A 14,302-nucleotide genomic window follows, 5' to 3' on the forward strand; every position below is an offset into this window, starting at 1 on the left:
TAAAGTAGGGTGACTTGAACACAAGCACTGCGGTACCGCAGCAGTTGAACTGATAGCCAAGATGCTACTTAGTAGACTGACTGGGCAGGATTATGCGGGACACCCAGGCAGGGTAGAGCAGGACAGTGCAAGATTTCATCATGCTACTCAAAACAGTGCAAAATTTAAAACGCATGAATTGTTTATTTCTGGAATTTTCCATGTAATATTTTTGGACCCCAGTTGACCTCAGGGGTCCAAAACTGAAGCCATGGAAAGCAAAACTGTGGATAAAATGAGTACTACTGTGGTCTCTTTCTCCTCCTTCACCACTACGCCAGTGGTTTCTTTCTTGTTTTTAATTATGCGTCCTTATCAGAAATACACTTTTGAGTGCTTTAAACATTGTCTTCCCAGACTCCACTTGGGAGATCACAGTGCATTGCTAGTTCCAAGGGATCAGGAACTGTCTTTTTTCTTTGCAACTCCAAATTAAGAATTAGCCACCCAATTTGTGTTTGTGATTGTTTGAAACTGGTGAGTGTTTGTTTCTATGATTGATTCTCTTTTTTCACATATCTCAAGGATATAATAGTTTCCTTTATTCAGTAGCTTAGGACCTTACTTGTTTCGTTTTACTGTCTTAGTCTAACAAGACAGTGAGCCATTTGTGGAAATGAAAGTCTGAGAAATAGAAAGGCTGGTGATTTCACCAACCTTCTCCAGTATTTTCTGACACATGGCAAGAGATTAGCTAAGTTGGTGACCTTTTTCTACTAAGAAACTAATGTAACTTTAGCTTTATGTTTAAAAAAACTCTTCACTAGTTTCTCTTACCTTTGGCACCAAAACGTTTCTGTTCTCCCTCACTTCCTGTCTTTAAATAGTGGTGTATGCGTGCATGCCCACACATACATTCATAGAATTACCGTATCATTTGTTTAAGCAATTCAGCGACTCATTTGGTTTAAAAGCAATATAGTTCCTGCTATACTGGGTAAAAACAGTTTCTTTGAACTGAATTAAATAAAACCATTTAATTTTGCTCTTACTTAAACCTAGTGTTTGTTAGCTCTTCAGTGAAATTATATGCTATTTGCTATGATCTGTGATATGTTCCACTTCATTTTTGCTAGTGAGAGTTTTAGTTGGTAATAAAGCTTTTTATTTTCTTTCTGTCTTTAATGTCACTGCCCTTAGGTTACTTTCCGCACCAGAATCTATCACTGCAACATCAATAGTCAGGGAGTCATCTGCCTGGACATCCTTAAAGACAACTGGAGTCCTGCTTTGACTATTTCAAAGGTTTTGCTGTCAATTTGTTCTCTTTTGACAGACTGCAACCCTGGTAAGCAGATTTTTATTAACACATACATTGAGGCTACAAAAACTGCATTTTTTTCAGTTTAAAGTGAAGTTGAGAAGTAAATGCTGTTGGTACAAAGATCAGCATAAAACACTTTTTGAGGAAATTATCAATGCCATTTCAATTAGAATAGACCAAAAGTTTCACAATAACTTCCTTTAATTTGTTAATGGCATACTACCCTATAATTATTTTCTCCTGTCATTGGTGACTCTCTGTTTTCTAAATTAATGGAGGTGTACAAACCACTTTTGACGGGAGTGAAGTAATGTTTCTTACACCACTGCCTCCTTCTCTTGCTCCTTCCATGCTGCCATGTGCTTTAACACAGCCTCTCAGTATTGAAGGGCTTCTTGTTCTCCCTTCCTTTTTGGATTATGGTTGGTTGTATTAGATGTGGTAATAGTCGATATCAAAATGATAGCTGATGAGAGAGTTAGACTAGATTATGATTTTAAGAACTCAGAGATAAAGTCATTAGTGTGTAATCTGTAAGAAATGCCTAACTGCCACACATGATCTTTAATGTGGGTAGCTGACTTGCAAAAATAATGTTTAGACCTGGGATTTCGCATATGCTCTCTTACTAAGTGGTCATTTTTTAAAGAAGTTGGCTTATTTTTTCTAAATATTTAACCAATCACCAAAGGTTATTACTGTTATATTAGGCCTAGCAGTTATACATATACCCAAAATACAGATAGATAGATAGATAGATAGATAGAATGATATATAGAAGGATATTCATTATGACATCTTTTATTAAAGCAAAAGATTGTAAATAACCTACATATCCATTAATAGAGGATGTAGCTTAATGAGGTAGCTCTATGTGAATGGATAGAGAAAACTCTCTAAGATATATTAAGTAAAAAAGCAAGGCACTGAAAAAAAACACACGTGTGTAACAATATTCTAAATGGTTATAAATGTGTATAATGTCTCTGGGTAGAAATGCTGTGAACAGGTATAAATTATTTGCCAGGAAGAGAAACTTCTGAGTAGTTGGAGTCAGGAGGGAAGAGAGCTTTACGTTTTACTGGCTGTCGTTTGGTGTACTTCAAATGTTGTACATAGTACATAGTACACCTTTTTTGAAAAAAAAATTCAAAATAAAATTTACATCTCAGATTCAATTTCTTACTCAGTACTATTTAAAACAAAATGGCAAGTAAGCTTTCAAATGGAGGTAAGGGTAATGATTTAAGTCGTGTTATTGTACAGAATGAAGGAAATATTTCATTCTGAATAGCATTGCATCATAGGATCTGAGTTTGGAAAAATTAATTTTTAAATATCCGTAGAAAAACAAATACAATCATCTAGCACACTTTTATTGTTCAATAAAATGCTGAGTGAAAAATAGTTTTTGTATGTTAAAGGCATACACATTTTTAAAAATCAGATTTATCAACTCAATATTTATTTTTTATAGAGGCTTTTCTAATTTGAATATTAAAATATAAAGATGATTATGTTACTTCAAACATTTTTCTTTTGAGAAATTAGCCATTATATATCAAGATGCTGCTGAAAAATCAGCATTTCAGTTCAATAGACTGTTAGAACTGAACCTTTAAGACACCGTATAATATCTTTTAATGTTCTTTCCACTTTTCCAGCGGATCCTCTGGTTGGAAGCATAGCCACTCAGTATTTGACCAACAGAGCAGAACATGACAGGATAGCCAGACAGTGGACCAAGCGATATGCAACATAATTCACATAATTTGTATGCAGTGTGAAGGAGCAGAAGGCATCTTCTCACTGTGCTGCAAATCTTTATAGCCTTTACAATACGGACTTCTGTGTATATGTTATACTGATTCTACTCTCTGCTTTTATCCTTTGGAGACTGGGAGACTCCCCAAAAAGGTAAATGCTATCAAGAGTAGAACTTTGTAGCTGTAGATTAGTTACGTTTAAAACGCCTACTTGCAAGTCTTGCTTCTTTGGGATATCAAAGTGTATTTTGTGATGTACTAAGGATACTGGTCCTGAAGTCTACCAAATATTATAGTGCATTTTAGCCTAATTCATTATCTGTATGAAGTTATAATAGTAGCCGTAGATGACTAGGAATTATGTCATTTGTATTAAACCCAGATCTATTTCTGAGTATGTGGTTCATGCTGTTGTGAAAAATGTTTTACCTTTTACCTTTGTCAGTTTGTAACGAGAGGATTTCCTTTTACCCTTTGTAGCTCAGAGAGCACCTGATGTATCATCTCAAACACAATAAACATGCTCCTGAAGGCATAGTTTCCTGTCGTAATATTTTAAGTCAGTCTTGTTAGAAGGTGTGTCTGAGATGATTGTTGATGAAATAAAAATGTGAATATGAAGATTAACTACAGAGGACTAGTATAAATAAATCATTTATTAAATTGAAAACATTTGAAATCTTATAAATGTGTAGAGTTTTTTTCCTTTAAGTCCTAATGAGAGAATACATGAGTTTAAATATACAAAACTGCGTTTTTTAACCATTGGTCTCAAAAAAACATAAAGCTCTACTTTGATAATATGATATTTGAGCTAAAAATAACGTGAAATCCTGGCTTACAAGATTTTGTTTCCAGAATGATGACTTCTGTTCACCATTGGGCAGCATTGTCAAATAACTTTAATCTGGTAGCCCTTCTGTGTCTTTCATGCATTTTTGACTTCTAATCCTGTTCTTGAATTTTCATGGTGTTTTTGGTGTGTGTTACCATTCTTATTATGCACTAGTCCAGCAGATATAGGCAGAGGCAGAGATGAACATAGAAACCCTTGTCTGCCCTGAAGGTAGACTAGAACTCTGGGTTACTGTGCAGTTGTGGCATTATTTCTCAGTTGAAAGAATAGGGAATTTTAAGGGTTTAATAGGTTATATGAATTCCTTCTTTCTAGTTATAATTATTAAATATTAGATTTCTTATAGGAGTTAGTTTATTTTTCAATATTCAGTTTGGTCAACAGAGTATAAATGGTTTTTTCTATGACTGGAATAGTTATTGAGGTAATTCTCTGGTCATGTAACCAAGGTTGTGGAATATGGGCAAATGTCTTCTCCAGTCCTAAATATGGAAATAAAATACCACCCTAAAATTTATAGGCTGGAATTATTAGCACAAAAATACATTGCTCCAAGATAATAAAGTAAAACATTTCTAGTTGTATATACCCTCACAAAGAATAATGGACTCCTACTTGAGTATTTGTCAGTAAAAGTCTTAAATCAGGGTAAAAATAAAATTACACTTCTATATCTATCTTTCACTTAATGCACACCCGCCTCTCTGCCCCCGCCAAAAAAAACCAAAAAGAATCTCTCCACGTTACAAAGGTACACCAAACAGGCTTAGGCTTATGAAAACCTCTGAGCCTTCACTATTTTAAGCAGTAACTAATAATCTGTACTGGAGTTCAAGTTAATGAGATGAGAATGGGCATCTTTTATGTAAGCTATAAGGATTTCTATGTAGGTGAGCTGTAGAAAGTAGTTTTTACCCACTTTCAATATTGTACATTCTGCATCCTAGGTTAATAAACTTCTCTCTTAGTCCTAGAAAAGCATTCATCATAGTGAGTATCAGGATGTTTGGAGATGCTATCCTTTGACTTCCTTCATTTGCTATCAGCCTAATTACTACCACCAAACTGCTTACTTGTAGGCTGTGTCCCATACTCACCTGGGACAGAGTGGAGAGAACTGGTGACATAAAAATATTTGTGGCTCTTCCACAAACTACCTTTGTGGCCTTAAATAAAACACTTTCATCTCTTATGTAAAACTCAAAAGAAGTTAATTTCATTATTTCCCTGTTCTCTATTAGTCCTTAGTCCTCAAACTCAGTCATTCTAACCTTACAAAATTTGTTATGCTTGTTCCACTTTCTCTTGCTGGGATCAGGCCACAGTTTCAGACGGACTGAGTAATAAGTCATCATTTCGGTTCCTACTATTAGGTTCTCTTAAAATTCTGAATTTTTAAAAATCTTTTCTATTTTTGATCCACTTCCCAGTTACATAGATGTCCATCCATGTGTATTACAAATAGGTTTTTTTTTTCCCCCATGGAACTTTGTTCTAGATGTAAATTGTGATATTTTAAACCTAGACTTTTTCTTATTCATTAAGAGCAAATTTTACAAGTCCAAATGTAATGAAAGTATTCAAGAATGGCCATAGCACCGTGTACCCCGTTGAGCCTGGAGGGTTCTAATTATGATCATGTGCCCTCAGAGGGGCCATGCAGTGCACAAACCACTACATGCCAGGCTCCACTTAGTTACTGAGGTGCCTCATCTTGTTTAATATCCCTCAGAAAGCTTCAGGAGAGAGACACTCTGATGATCCTTAGTTGACAGAATAGAACTGATTCACGGACAGGTTAAACAACTTGATGCAGATTACATAGCCAGTATGATGCGGAGGTACAGCCCCCATTCTTTACCACTAGGCTAAGAGTTTTTGTTTATAGCATTACAGTTAGTATTTAATATATATATGTTTATATGTAAAAGCGGGTATACATAAATTAGAAAACTTCTGAAAGGTAATCTATAAGATAAAGTACAATTTTGCATTTTAGTCAATCCTTATTTTAATCTTCTATTTTAGTCTCAAATGGAACCTTACAAAATAAGCCTTTATTAATTGATTCCAATGAATACAAGGTATGTTTATTTATCTTGTCTCAGACATTTGTCATAAGAATACTTTTAATATCACTGGCTTCCCTTTTTTAATTTGGAAAATGAGATAAATGATGTTATTTTAAATTTATGTAACCGTGCATCACATGACCACATCAGAAGATATATATTGATAAATTTATCAATCATTTAATGATGACCTTTTTCAAAACAAGAAGATACATTAGTTATCTAGACATTGCCTTTTTTTTTTTTTTTTCCTAAACTAGGATATCCTAACGTGTCACAGGGATAAAATTCGTAGGTTTGATTTGGCCCGTGTGTATGTTAACTCTTTCTAATAAGGACGTGGAGGTGCTGTGTACTTGGAGTCAGTCCTCTGCTTGCCCATGTGTGTTCTTACAGCAATACAAGAATGACTGCATTGTAAAACTCAAGTCAGTTTCAGTCCTGTGGCATCACATAGTAACCTGTGTCCTAGTCACGTTAATGCAGTACATTTGCACGTCTTCAGCTGACATACTGTGGTCTTTGGACAGAATCATGGCATGATTTGAAGCATTAATAATTTTCATAAAACCATTGCAAATGATTTGAAGGGGTTGAGCTAATGATTCTACAAGAATTATCCACTTATATTTCAGTTAGTGTTTCTTACTTTAGATGAATAGAATATGTAAATAAATCCCTTGTTTCATGTTTCAATTAAGTTTTTTCAAGTAATACTGAAATAATAAAAAATAATTCATAATTACATTTTAGTAGATAGGCATTATTTGAAATAACAATTTTTTGTAACTAGTTTGTTAACCTTTTTTTGATAAAGTTCTTAAGTGATTTAAGTGAACTGCTCCAGTGCGTAATGGGATGTTTCTACACAGTGGAATGATAGTTATGAAGTGAATTTCTAGGACTGGTGTGGATAAGTGGTGTTAAAGCCTTGTCAGACAGAATCAACCTAGATATTACCAGTGAGTGCATTTAGAGAACTATAAATTGACTTTAAATCTTTTGTATCTGTAGGTTACCTTGCTGAAATCCAGTGAGGCTAAAGCCAATTATGCAGGTCTTTATAACATAGAACATTAAAAGCAGTTTTTCCCCCAAATCTTCCAATTCCTAAAGTTTATCTCAAGTCCAGCTCTTTTGATGAAACCTTTCCATTTTACTATCATGTACCTTCAGTCTGTCAGTCTCTCTGTTTCTCTGAGACACCGTCTGTACAAACATCGGAAATAATAGAAGCAATTCAAGCATGTATACATATTTCCAAGTGTGATCAAACAAGTCAGGTGCCCTTCTGGGCAAGAATTCTTTTTTCTTTCTTTTTTTCTTTTGGGTGGAGGGGGGTGGAGGGGGGAGGGTAGTTATACTATGTACCACCTTAACTGACCTCCATGGTGAGTTTATTCTACAAATTTTAAGAGTTTGCTAATTGAATGTCCTTTCAGGCACTGTGATGCATGCAGAGATGAATACATTCTTAAATAGTTTTTTTCCTGTCCAAATAGATTTTTCCCTCTTGTTAGCAGAGGAGAACACATCTTTGCTAATGTGTATCCATTTTCTACTGAATGAGAAATCAAACAGATGTCCCTGCTGATTTAGCTATGAAAATATTAGTATAATAATTAGGTAAGTTTTATCTAATCTATACGATGTTAAACATTCTTAATACTATTTGATGCTTTGAAAATAATTACTGTCTTTCAAACTACTCTGAATATCCAATATCTCTAGCATGCATTTTGATACTTTATTATATTCAGTTTAACACTTCATACATACTCTAGATAGTGAGCTTTTGGAGGATAATATCTATAGTCCTTGTCTCTCTATCTTAGCCCAATATATAACATGATATATGTTTGCTGAATGAATGAATATCATGGGTGTAATCTTCTCCATAAGGTTATCCACGGACAATGTAAAGCATATAAGTCCTGTCTTCTTTAATCCCCCATCATACTGATTCAGTGCTTTATACATGGTAGGTGATATTCCTGTAAACCTGAAATGTGAGAAGTAGCAATGGGTTATTTTCATAACCTACTTAATGCCTACTTGTTTAAAATGGAAATGAATTAATCTTGTAATTTTAAAAGTCCTTAAATATACCAAAATGCTTTCTGTCCTACAAAATGTACATCATTTCCCATTATCATTACTGTCTTAATTGATATATTTCTCCTATTCCTTTTTACTGGTAAAAAGGAAAAAGGTAATGGAATATATGTATCTTCTTACAGTATTCTTTTAGGGGTATCTAATAGGAAAAATGAAAAGTGGTAGCTTTTGAAAAAATTTCTTTTAAGAGAAATATTTTAGGGAAAAGGAACAAGTATACTGTACTGTATAGTAGTACAAGGGCGGGGGGCAGTCCTGGAGTGTTGAAAGTTAGTCATTGAAATATTATCCAAATCTCTTCATTTTGTTTTTCTTTCCCACTTCTGTCTTCTGTGAGAAAGGGAAATAGAATAGGACAAAGAACCAGACAGGCCACTTTTTTTCTTTATTGCCCCATGTTATTCCTGAGCCAGTAGGTGTAATTGAAAGGTGACAGGGTAAAAGCTCCCTAATTCCAGAAGTGTAATTCCACCTTCTCATTGTAACATGAGTATTTCGTAAGTTGGCTAAGCAAATTCAGGTATGTTGGCTGCTTACTGCTCCAGGCCCATCTCACACCGAGAGGGGAGAGAGATAAACCCATGGAGAACGGGTTACTGAGCATTGTTGGTCACCAAGAGAAGTTCTGATACTTGGGGCAAGTGCGTAAGGAACGTTAAAGATTCTCTAGGACTGAGACCGGAGTGCTTTATGACAAGTCTTTATATGAGCATGTCATGCCTTCATCTCCCTAGTGATGAAGAAGAGGAATAGTAAGGAACACAAGGTGAGGGAGTAAAGCTGTATTGCAGAGATATTGCTGGCACCCCTTGCCTGATTCCTTTATCATTTTTTAGGAGCACGTTAGCCCTCTGCTGAACTCTTTCCCTGGCCACACAATTCCCAAATGGTAAAGGTCATTTTAAGTATTCATGTGGGACAGTTTTTTCTTCTGTAATTTTTTTAATGACACATTTTATTTGTATGTCACCTCCCTTGATCACGAACCCCTAGAAATCAGGGATCCAATTCATTTCACTAACATTGGTTTAGATACTTAGGACTAGCAGTGAACAAAGCACACAAAAATCCCTATCCTTAGGGCGTTTACTTTCCAGTTCAAGGCGACAAAGTTTAAAAGGGGGAAAAGTGTATATATATGACAGTAAGTGCTATGTCAAAAACAAAACGGGTAAGAGAAGTAGGGAGTGTGCTGAGAGGGAGAAAGGGGAGGTTGCAGTGCAGTTGTGAAAGGGTGATCAGAGAAGACCTCACCAAAAAGATGAGTCAAGAGCTGAAGATGGTGAGGGATAAGCCACGCGGGGTGAAGAGAATTGCAGGCAAAGGAAATAGCAAATGAAAAGACCTGGGGGCAGGAGCATGCTCAGTGTTTGCCGAAACCAGCAAGGGCCCGGAGAAGGTGGGGCAGAGAAAGCAGCAACTAGAACAGCAAGAGGCAAAGTCAAGAAGGTGACACTGAACAGGTCACGTAGGGCCACGTAGTGTGTGGAGTGCCTTGTGAGGAGTTTGGGTAGTACTCTAAGTAAGATGGAAGCCACTGGAGGGTTTTTTAGCCAAAGAATGATAGGTTTATGACCTGTTTGAGAATTTCTGATTACCGTTAGGAAAAAGACTTGTGGGGGAGGGGGAGAGGGAGCCAGGCTAGAGATACTGATGACTCCAACCTGGATGGCATTAGTGTAGATAGTAAGAAACGATCAGATTCTGGTTCAAGGTAGCCAATAAGATTTTCTCATAGATCTAACTATGTGGTGTGAAAAAGGAGTCAAAGTTTGGCACCTGAGCAAACTAGAAGGCTGGAGTTGTAGTTAATTAAAGTGAGGAACCTGGGGGCGGCAGGTGGGGGCATGCAGTAGGACTGGAGAAAGATGAAGAGCTTCGCTTTTGACAGGTTAAGTTGGAAGTGCCTGTTAAGCATCCAGATGGAGGCGTCAGAGCAGCGGACATCCGGATCTGGAATTCAGGAGTTAGTTCTGGGCCAGGCACAACATTTGGGATTCATGAGTGGATAGGTGATATTTACAGCTCTGGGACTGGATGAGATCATCAAGGAAATGAGTGCTGCTAGAGAAGAAAGAAGTCTGGGCACTCCAACATTAAGCTGAGGACAGACACGAGGAATCAGCAAAGGAACCTAGGAAGGAGCAATCAGGAAGTAAAAAGGAGAAGCCTTGGAGAGAGTGGGGACCTGAAAAGGAGGTGAAAAGTCTCACGGAGGTGGGAATGATCTACAGCTTCACATGCGACTGATGAGCCACCTAAGATGCAGATGTGGACCGAAATGGCCATTTTATTTAGCAACTGACTGATGGCAAGCGTTGTTTTGTTGGAGTGGCGAGATCAAAAGCTCTGTTGGAATAGGTGCCAAAGGTAATAGAAACTGTAGACTTCTGACAGTTTTCCAGTAGAGAAATGGAGAGTCGTTTTCTTTTTTTAAGATGGGCGAGAATTACACTGTATGTTGATGGGAAAGATGAACAGAGAGGGAGAAACGGATGAGTAGGGCAGAGAAGCAATGTCCTCGAGAAAATCATTTGTACTTTACTGGGGGTGTTTCCAAAGCCCCCTGCACTTCCCTTGGACATTTATTTCTCTTCCTGAATAGACTAGGAGCTCTTGGGAAGCACAGTATCCCCACTTAAAGCAGTACTGACCTTCACGAAACTCTTGAGCTCTACTAGTTAGGCAGGAGAAGATGGGATGTAGCACACAAGTGAAGTGATTGTCCTTTGCTGGGAATGCAACATCTCGTTCCATCCATAGTTAATAGGAGAACAAGCAGAGGGCAAGGGGATAGGTCCAGGCTGGAGGGTAGTTGTGGTAGTGGGGAGCCTTCTTGTGGCTTCTACTCCTCCACAAAGTAGGAAGTGGTTATTGGCTGAAAGGGAGGATGGGGGGACCAGACCTCATGTGTCTGTGTGACTCCTCTGTGCCCAGGAGAGTGGTCATTTATTGTCGAGAGAATAAATGAATGGTTAAGTGAATTGTTTAGCTAGATGGGCCTTTGATTTTATAGTTACATGTTAATAATGAGCAAGTAATTAAAATTCCCCTAGTGTCTGGAATGGCTGTTCTTCATCAAGTATGGTTAGCAATTATTAGCTGACTTGAATCTTGAGCACCTTAATATTTTCTTTCCTTAAAGTGATTTTCCTTTTCATTGAAGAATCTACCTTGACACCAAACTTAACTAGATTTAAAATTTTAAATCAACAAATTTAAGTATTTATCACTAATGCTGCTTTACATGCTGGAAGCGGGAGAAACTTACATTTCCCAAAGAGCTCATCAAAGTCTAGTCAGGAAAAGAGATGTCCTAGGTAAGCACAGAGAGCTTTCAGGAAAATGGCTAATCAAGAATCCTTTCTTGCCCATTCAGATGATTCTAGAAAACAGAGCAGTGTTTACCCCAGGTCTACTTTGTAACGTAGTAGTGAGAGAAGGATACAGAGATGCCAACTCCTATTACCCTGACTTTACCCCTGGTTCCATGGTAAGACACTTCCAGTTCCAGGCCTTCTATTCCTTTACCTTGCTCAGGAAGTAGGGAATTTGAAGGACAAGTTTCATTTCCAGAGAACCCATGGGGCAGTGAGCTAAGGACCAGGACTCATACCTTCTATTGTGTTTCCCTTTCCCTGCTCCTGTCCTGACTTCCTGCTTCCAAGGTTCATACATAAGAAACGGGGCACTTCTTAGCTTATTTTCTCTGAAAACCTGGTCAGTGACAGACCCAAATCACAATTGGCTCAACCACTTAATTTTGCCTAGAGAGTCAGGAATTAAGAAATACTTAGCTTTTATCCTGATTGAGTCTTGCTGAACAGTACTTTTGCTGTGTGATTATTGCACATTTATACCCAACTAATTATCTGAACTTAAATAGGGTATGACTCTTCTTTCTTAACCTAAATTAATCATAATAATATTCTTTAGACTATCTCACACTTACACAGGCTGATACTTGCTGGCTTTTCACTTTATTTCTGAAGGACAGCATGTTTGGATTCTGTTCTCAGATTTTTCAGTCCTAGGTCTAATTCAGGCCCTTATCTGCAGGAGTCTTTTAAGTCACCCTCTTGTCCATACAGAGGACTCCAATCTCTTCTTCATGCTGACGTCACATTGATCTTCCCAGAGTAAGCACACTCCTTGCTCACAGACTTCAGTGGCTGCCCACTGTTTTCAGAGTAAAGTCCAAACTCCTTAGAAGCCCAGCTTTCTGTCATGACATCAGTACGCCCCCATATGATGAAGCAGCATCTATTTCAGTAGTAGGTTCAGATGCACTGGTTTTTAGTGAAATACCAGAGTCATTCTGGCCAATGGCAGCCGTTCTATCTATCACTTAAAAATATTTTCTCAGAGAAATAGCAGTAGTGACTCATTGAGAAAACTTCCTTAATCTTCTGACTCTTCTTCAAGGCCTTCTTGCTCATAGGACTACAACTCTTTGATGCTCTGACACTTTTATAATTTCTTTTACTACTAGCAGTTCAAAGTATTGATGCATATAACCTTGTTGCTGGCTGTGTTAAGTTTCAAGCATCAGAAAATAGATTGCTTAAGATACTTTGCTTGGCATACCAGTATTTTATATCTGAATTGATATACTTGTTACTTCAAGACAGATGGTGCATTGCTTCTGTGCCTAATAGCATTTGGCAGTGCTGAAATTTAGCCTTCTGTTCAATCCAGAATAATTCAGTGATGAGTGGGCAACTTTGTACTTTTTTTTTTTTTTTTTGCTGGATTTGAATATTTGGAAGTGTTTTAGCTTACTTACTAACTATATGTAAGCGCCTTCATAAAATGACATTCCAAGTGTAGGCAAGTACATAATCAGGGGATGAGCACTGTGTATCAGTTTGGCGTATGGCACCACTTGTTTTTATTTTCATTATAGTGATATGTTTCTAGAAAGATTAACGAGTATTCGGCCACATTTAAACATGGGCACAAAACTTTCCAGGTTTAAAGTTAACTGTTAGGCTAACAAGAGTTAACATCAAAGGGGAGGGTTTGCAAATGTTGTTGAAGTGAGTCTAAAGGAGCAGAGGTTTTTAGGTCTCATGTTGATTGTGTCTCCTCAGTTTCACTTGATTCCCCTGGTTAATACCTCTCCTCAGGCACCTTGCTAAGACAGCATTTCCTTATTTAAGGCCTGGCTGGAAGATTGCAATGAAGAGCATCTCTAAAGCCCTGTATTTTGTTACTTAAATTAGAAATCATTTTGTATTCTTTCTTATTTGCAGCTTGTTAGAGCTTTCCTAGTGAAATGTATTTTCTCTCCGTGTACTTTCAAAGCAGGATTTATGTAATTCTGTGGTTATCATTAGGGGAAGACTGGGTGTTAGGATGCCAAAAGCCCACAACATGAGAACACTCCAGTGGGGACATCTGAAGAGCAACAGCAAAAGCACCGTCCTTCTGCACTTGGTTGTGGGTTCTGTTTGTTGATGGAGGATGTTGATGGTTGATTTAGGAGAGGGCACTGTGATGTGGAGAAAACGTCCATCCCATTTAAGCTTTGGGAAAAGGTTTACTCCTTTGAGCTGGGGTTAAAGATACTGTATTGCCTGCTCTCCTAATTCTGGAAGGATAAAGAGATCAATAGAAAGTTTCCTCGGATTCTGTAAGTCAGACCTGTTTCTATTTTTTTCTACATTTCCAGAGAAGCCAAGATCACAAAGACTGGGGCATTCTGTATTCGTACAGATTATGTAATGTTACTGTAAATTCTTTTTCTGACAGTTAATATACTGTGCACAGGTACTCTGACCACTTCTCTAGATTCATTTCATATAACACACCCATGAACTGAACTTCAGAGTCACCGCTTCTTTAGCATCTACAACTTGTCTGGAAGTTGTCTGGAACATGTCTGGAAGACTCAGTTCCTGTCTACTGTGTAGTGGCATACCTGGGACAACGGAACTAGAAGAGTGACTTAGGAGGACACATTTACACCCAAAGGACTCACGGCTTCTCTGAAAATCACTGCAATCTGCTTATTTAACACAGTAGGGATAGTAACCTTAGCTCTTAAGTCCAGGTTCTGCCCAGGAATCTTTTTTTTTTTTTTTTTTTTTGCTGTATGCGCGCCTCTCACTGTTGTGGCCTCTCCCGTTGCGGAGCACAGGCTCCGGACGCGCAGGCCCAGCGGCCATGGCTCACTGGCCCAGCC

At 37.6% G+C, this 14,302-nt stretch overlaps 1 protein-coding gene across 3 annotated transcripts in view; it reads left to right on the plus strand.

Moving 5' to 3' along the window:
- The window catches only part of UBE2E3 (ubiquitin conjugating enzyme E2 E3), an 89,861-nt gene extending 86,259 nt beyond the window's left edge, over positions 1 to 3,602 (plus strand). For all 3 annotated transcript variants that reach the window (XM_082631185.1, XM_082631184.1, XM_082631186.1), the window contains 2 exons: positions 1,180 to 1,327; positions 2,968 to 3,602. In XM_082631185.1, coding sequence (XP_082487311.1) covers positions 1,180 to 1,327; positions 2,968 to 3,065 — 246 coding nt within the window. In that variant the 3' untranslated portion in view covers positions 3,066 to 3,602. The remainder of the gene's footprint in view (positions 1 to 1,179; positions 1,328 to 2,967) is intronic.
- The last annotated feature ends 10,700 nt before the right edge of the window (positions 3,603 to 14,302 follow it).

The sequence above is a fragment of the Mesoplodon mirus genome (assembly GCF_964341445.2).
Source record: "Mesoplodon mirus genome assembly, chromosome: 8".
NCBI lineage: Eukaryota > Metazoa > Chordata > Mammalia > Artiodactyla > Ziphiidae > Mesoplodon > Mesoplodon mirus.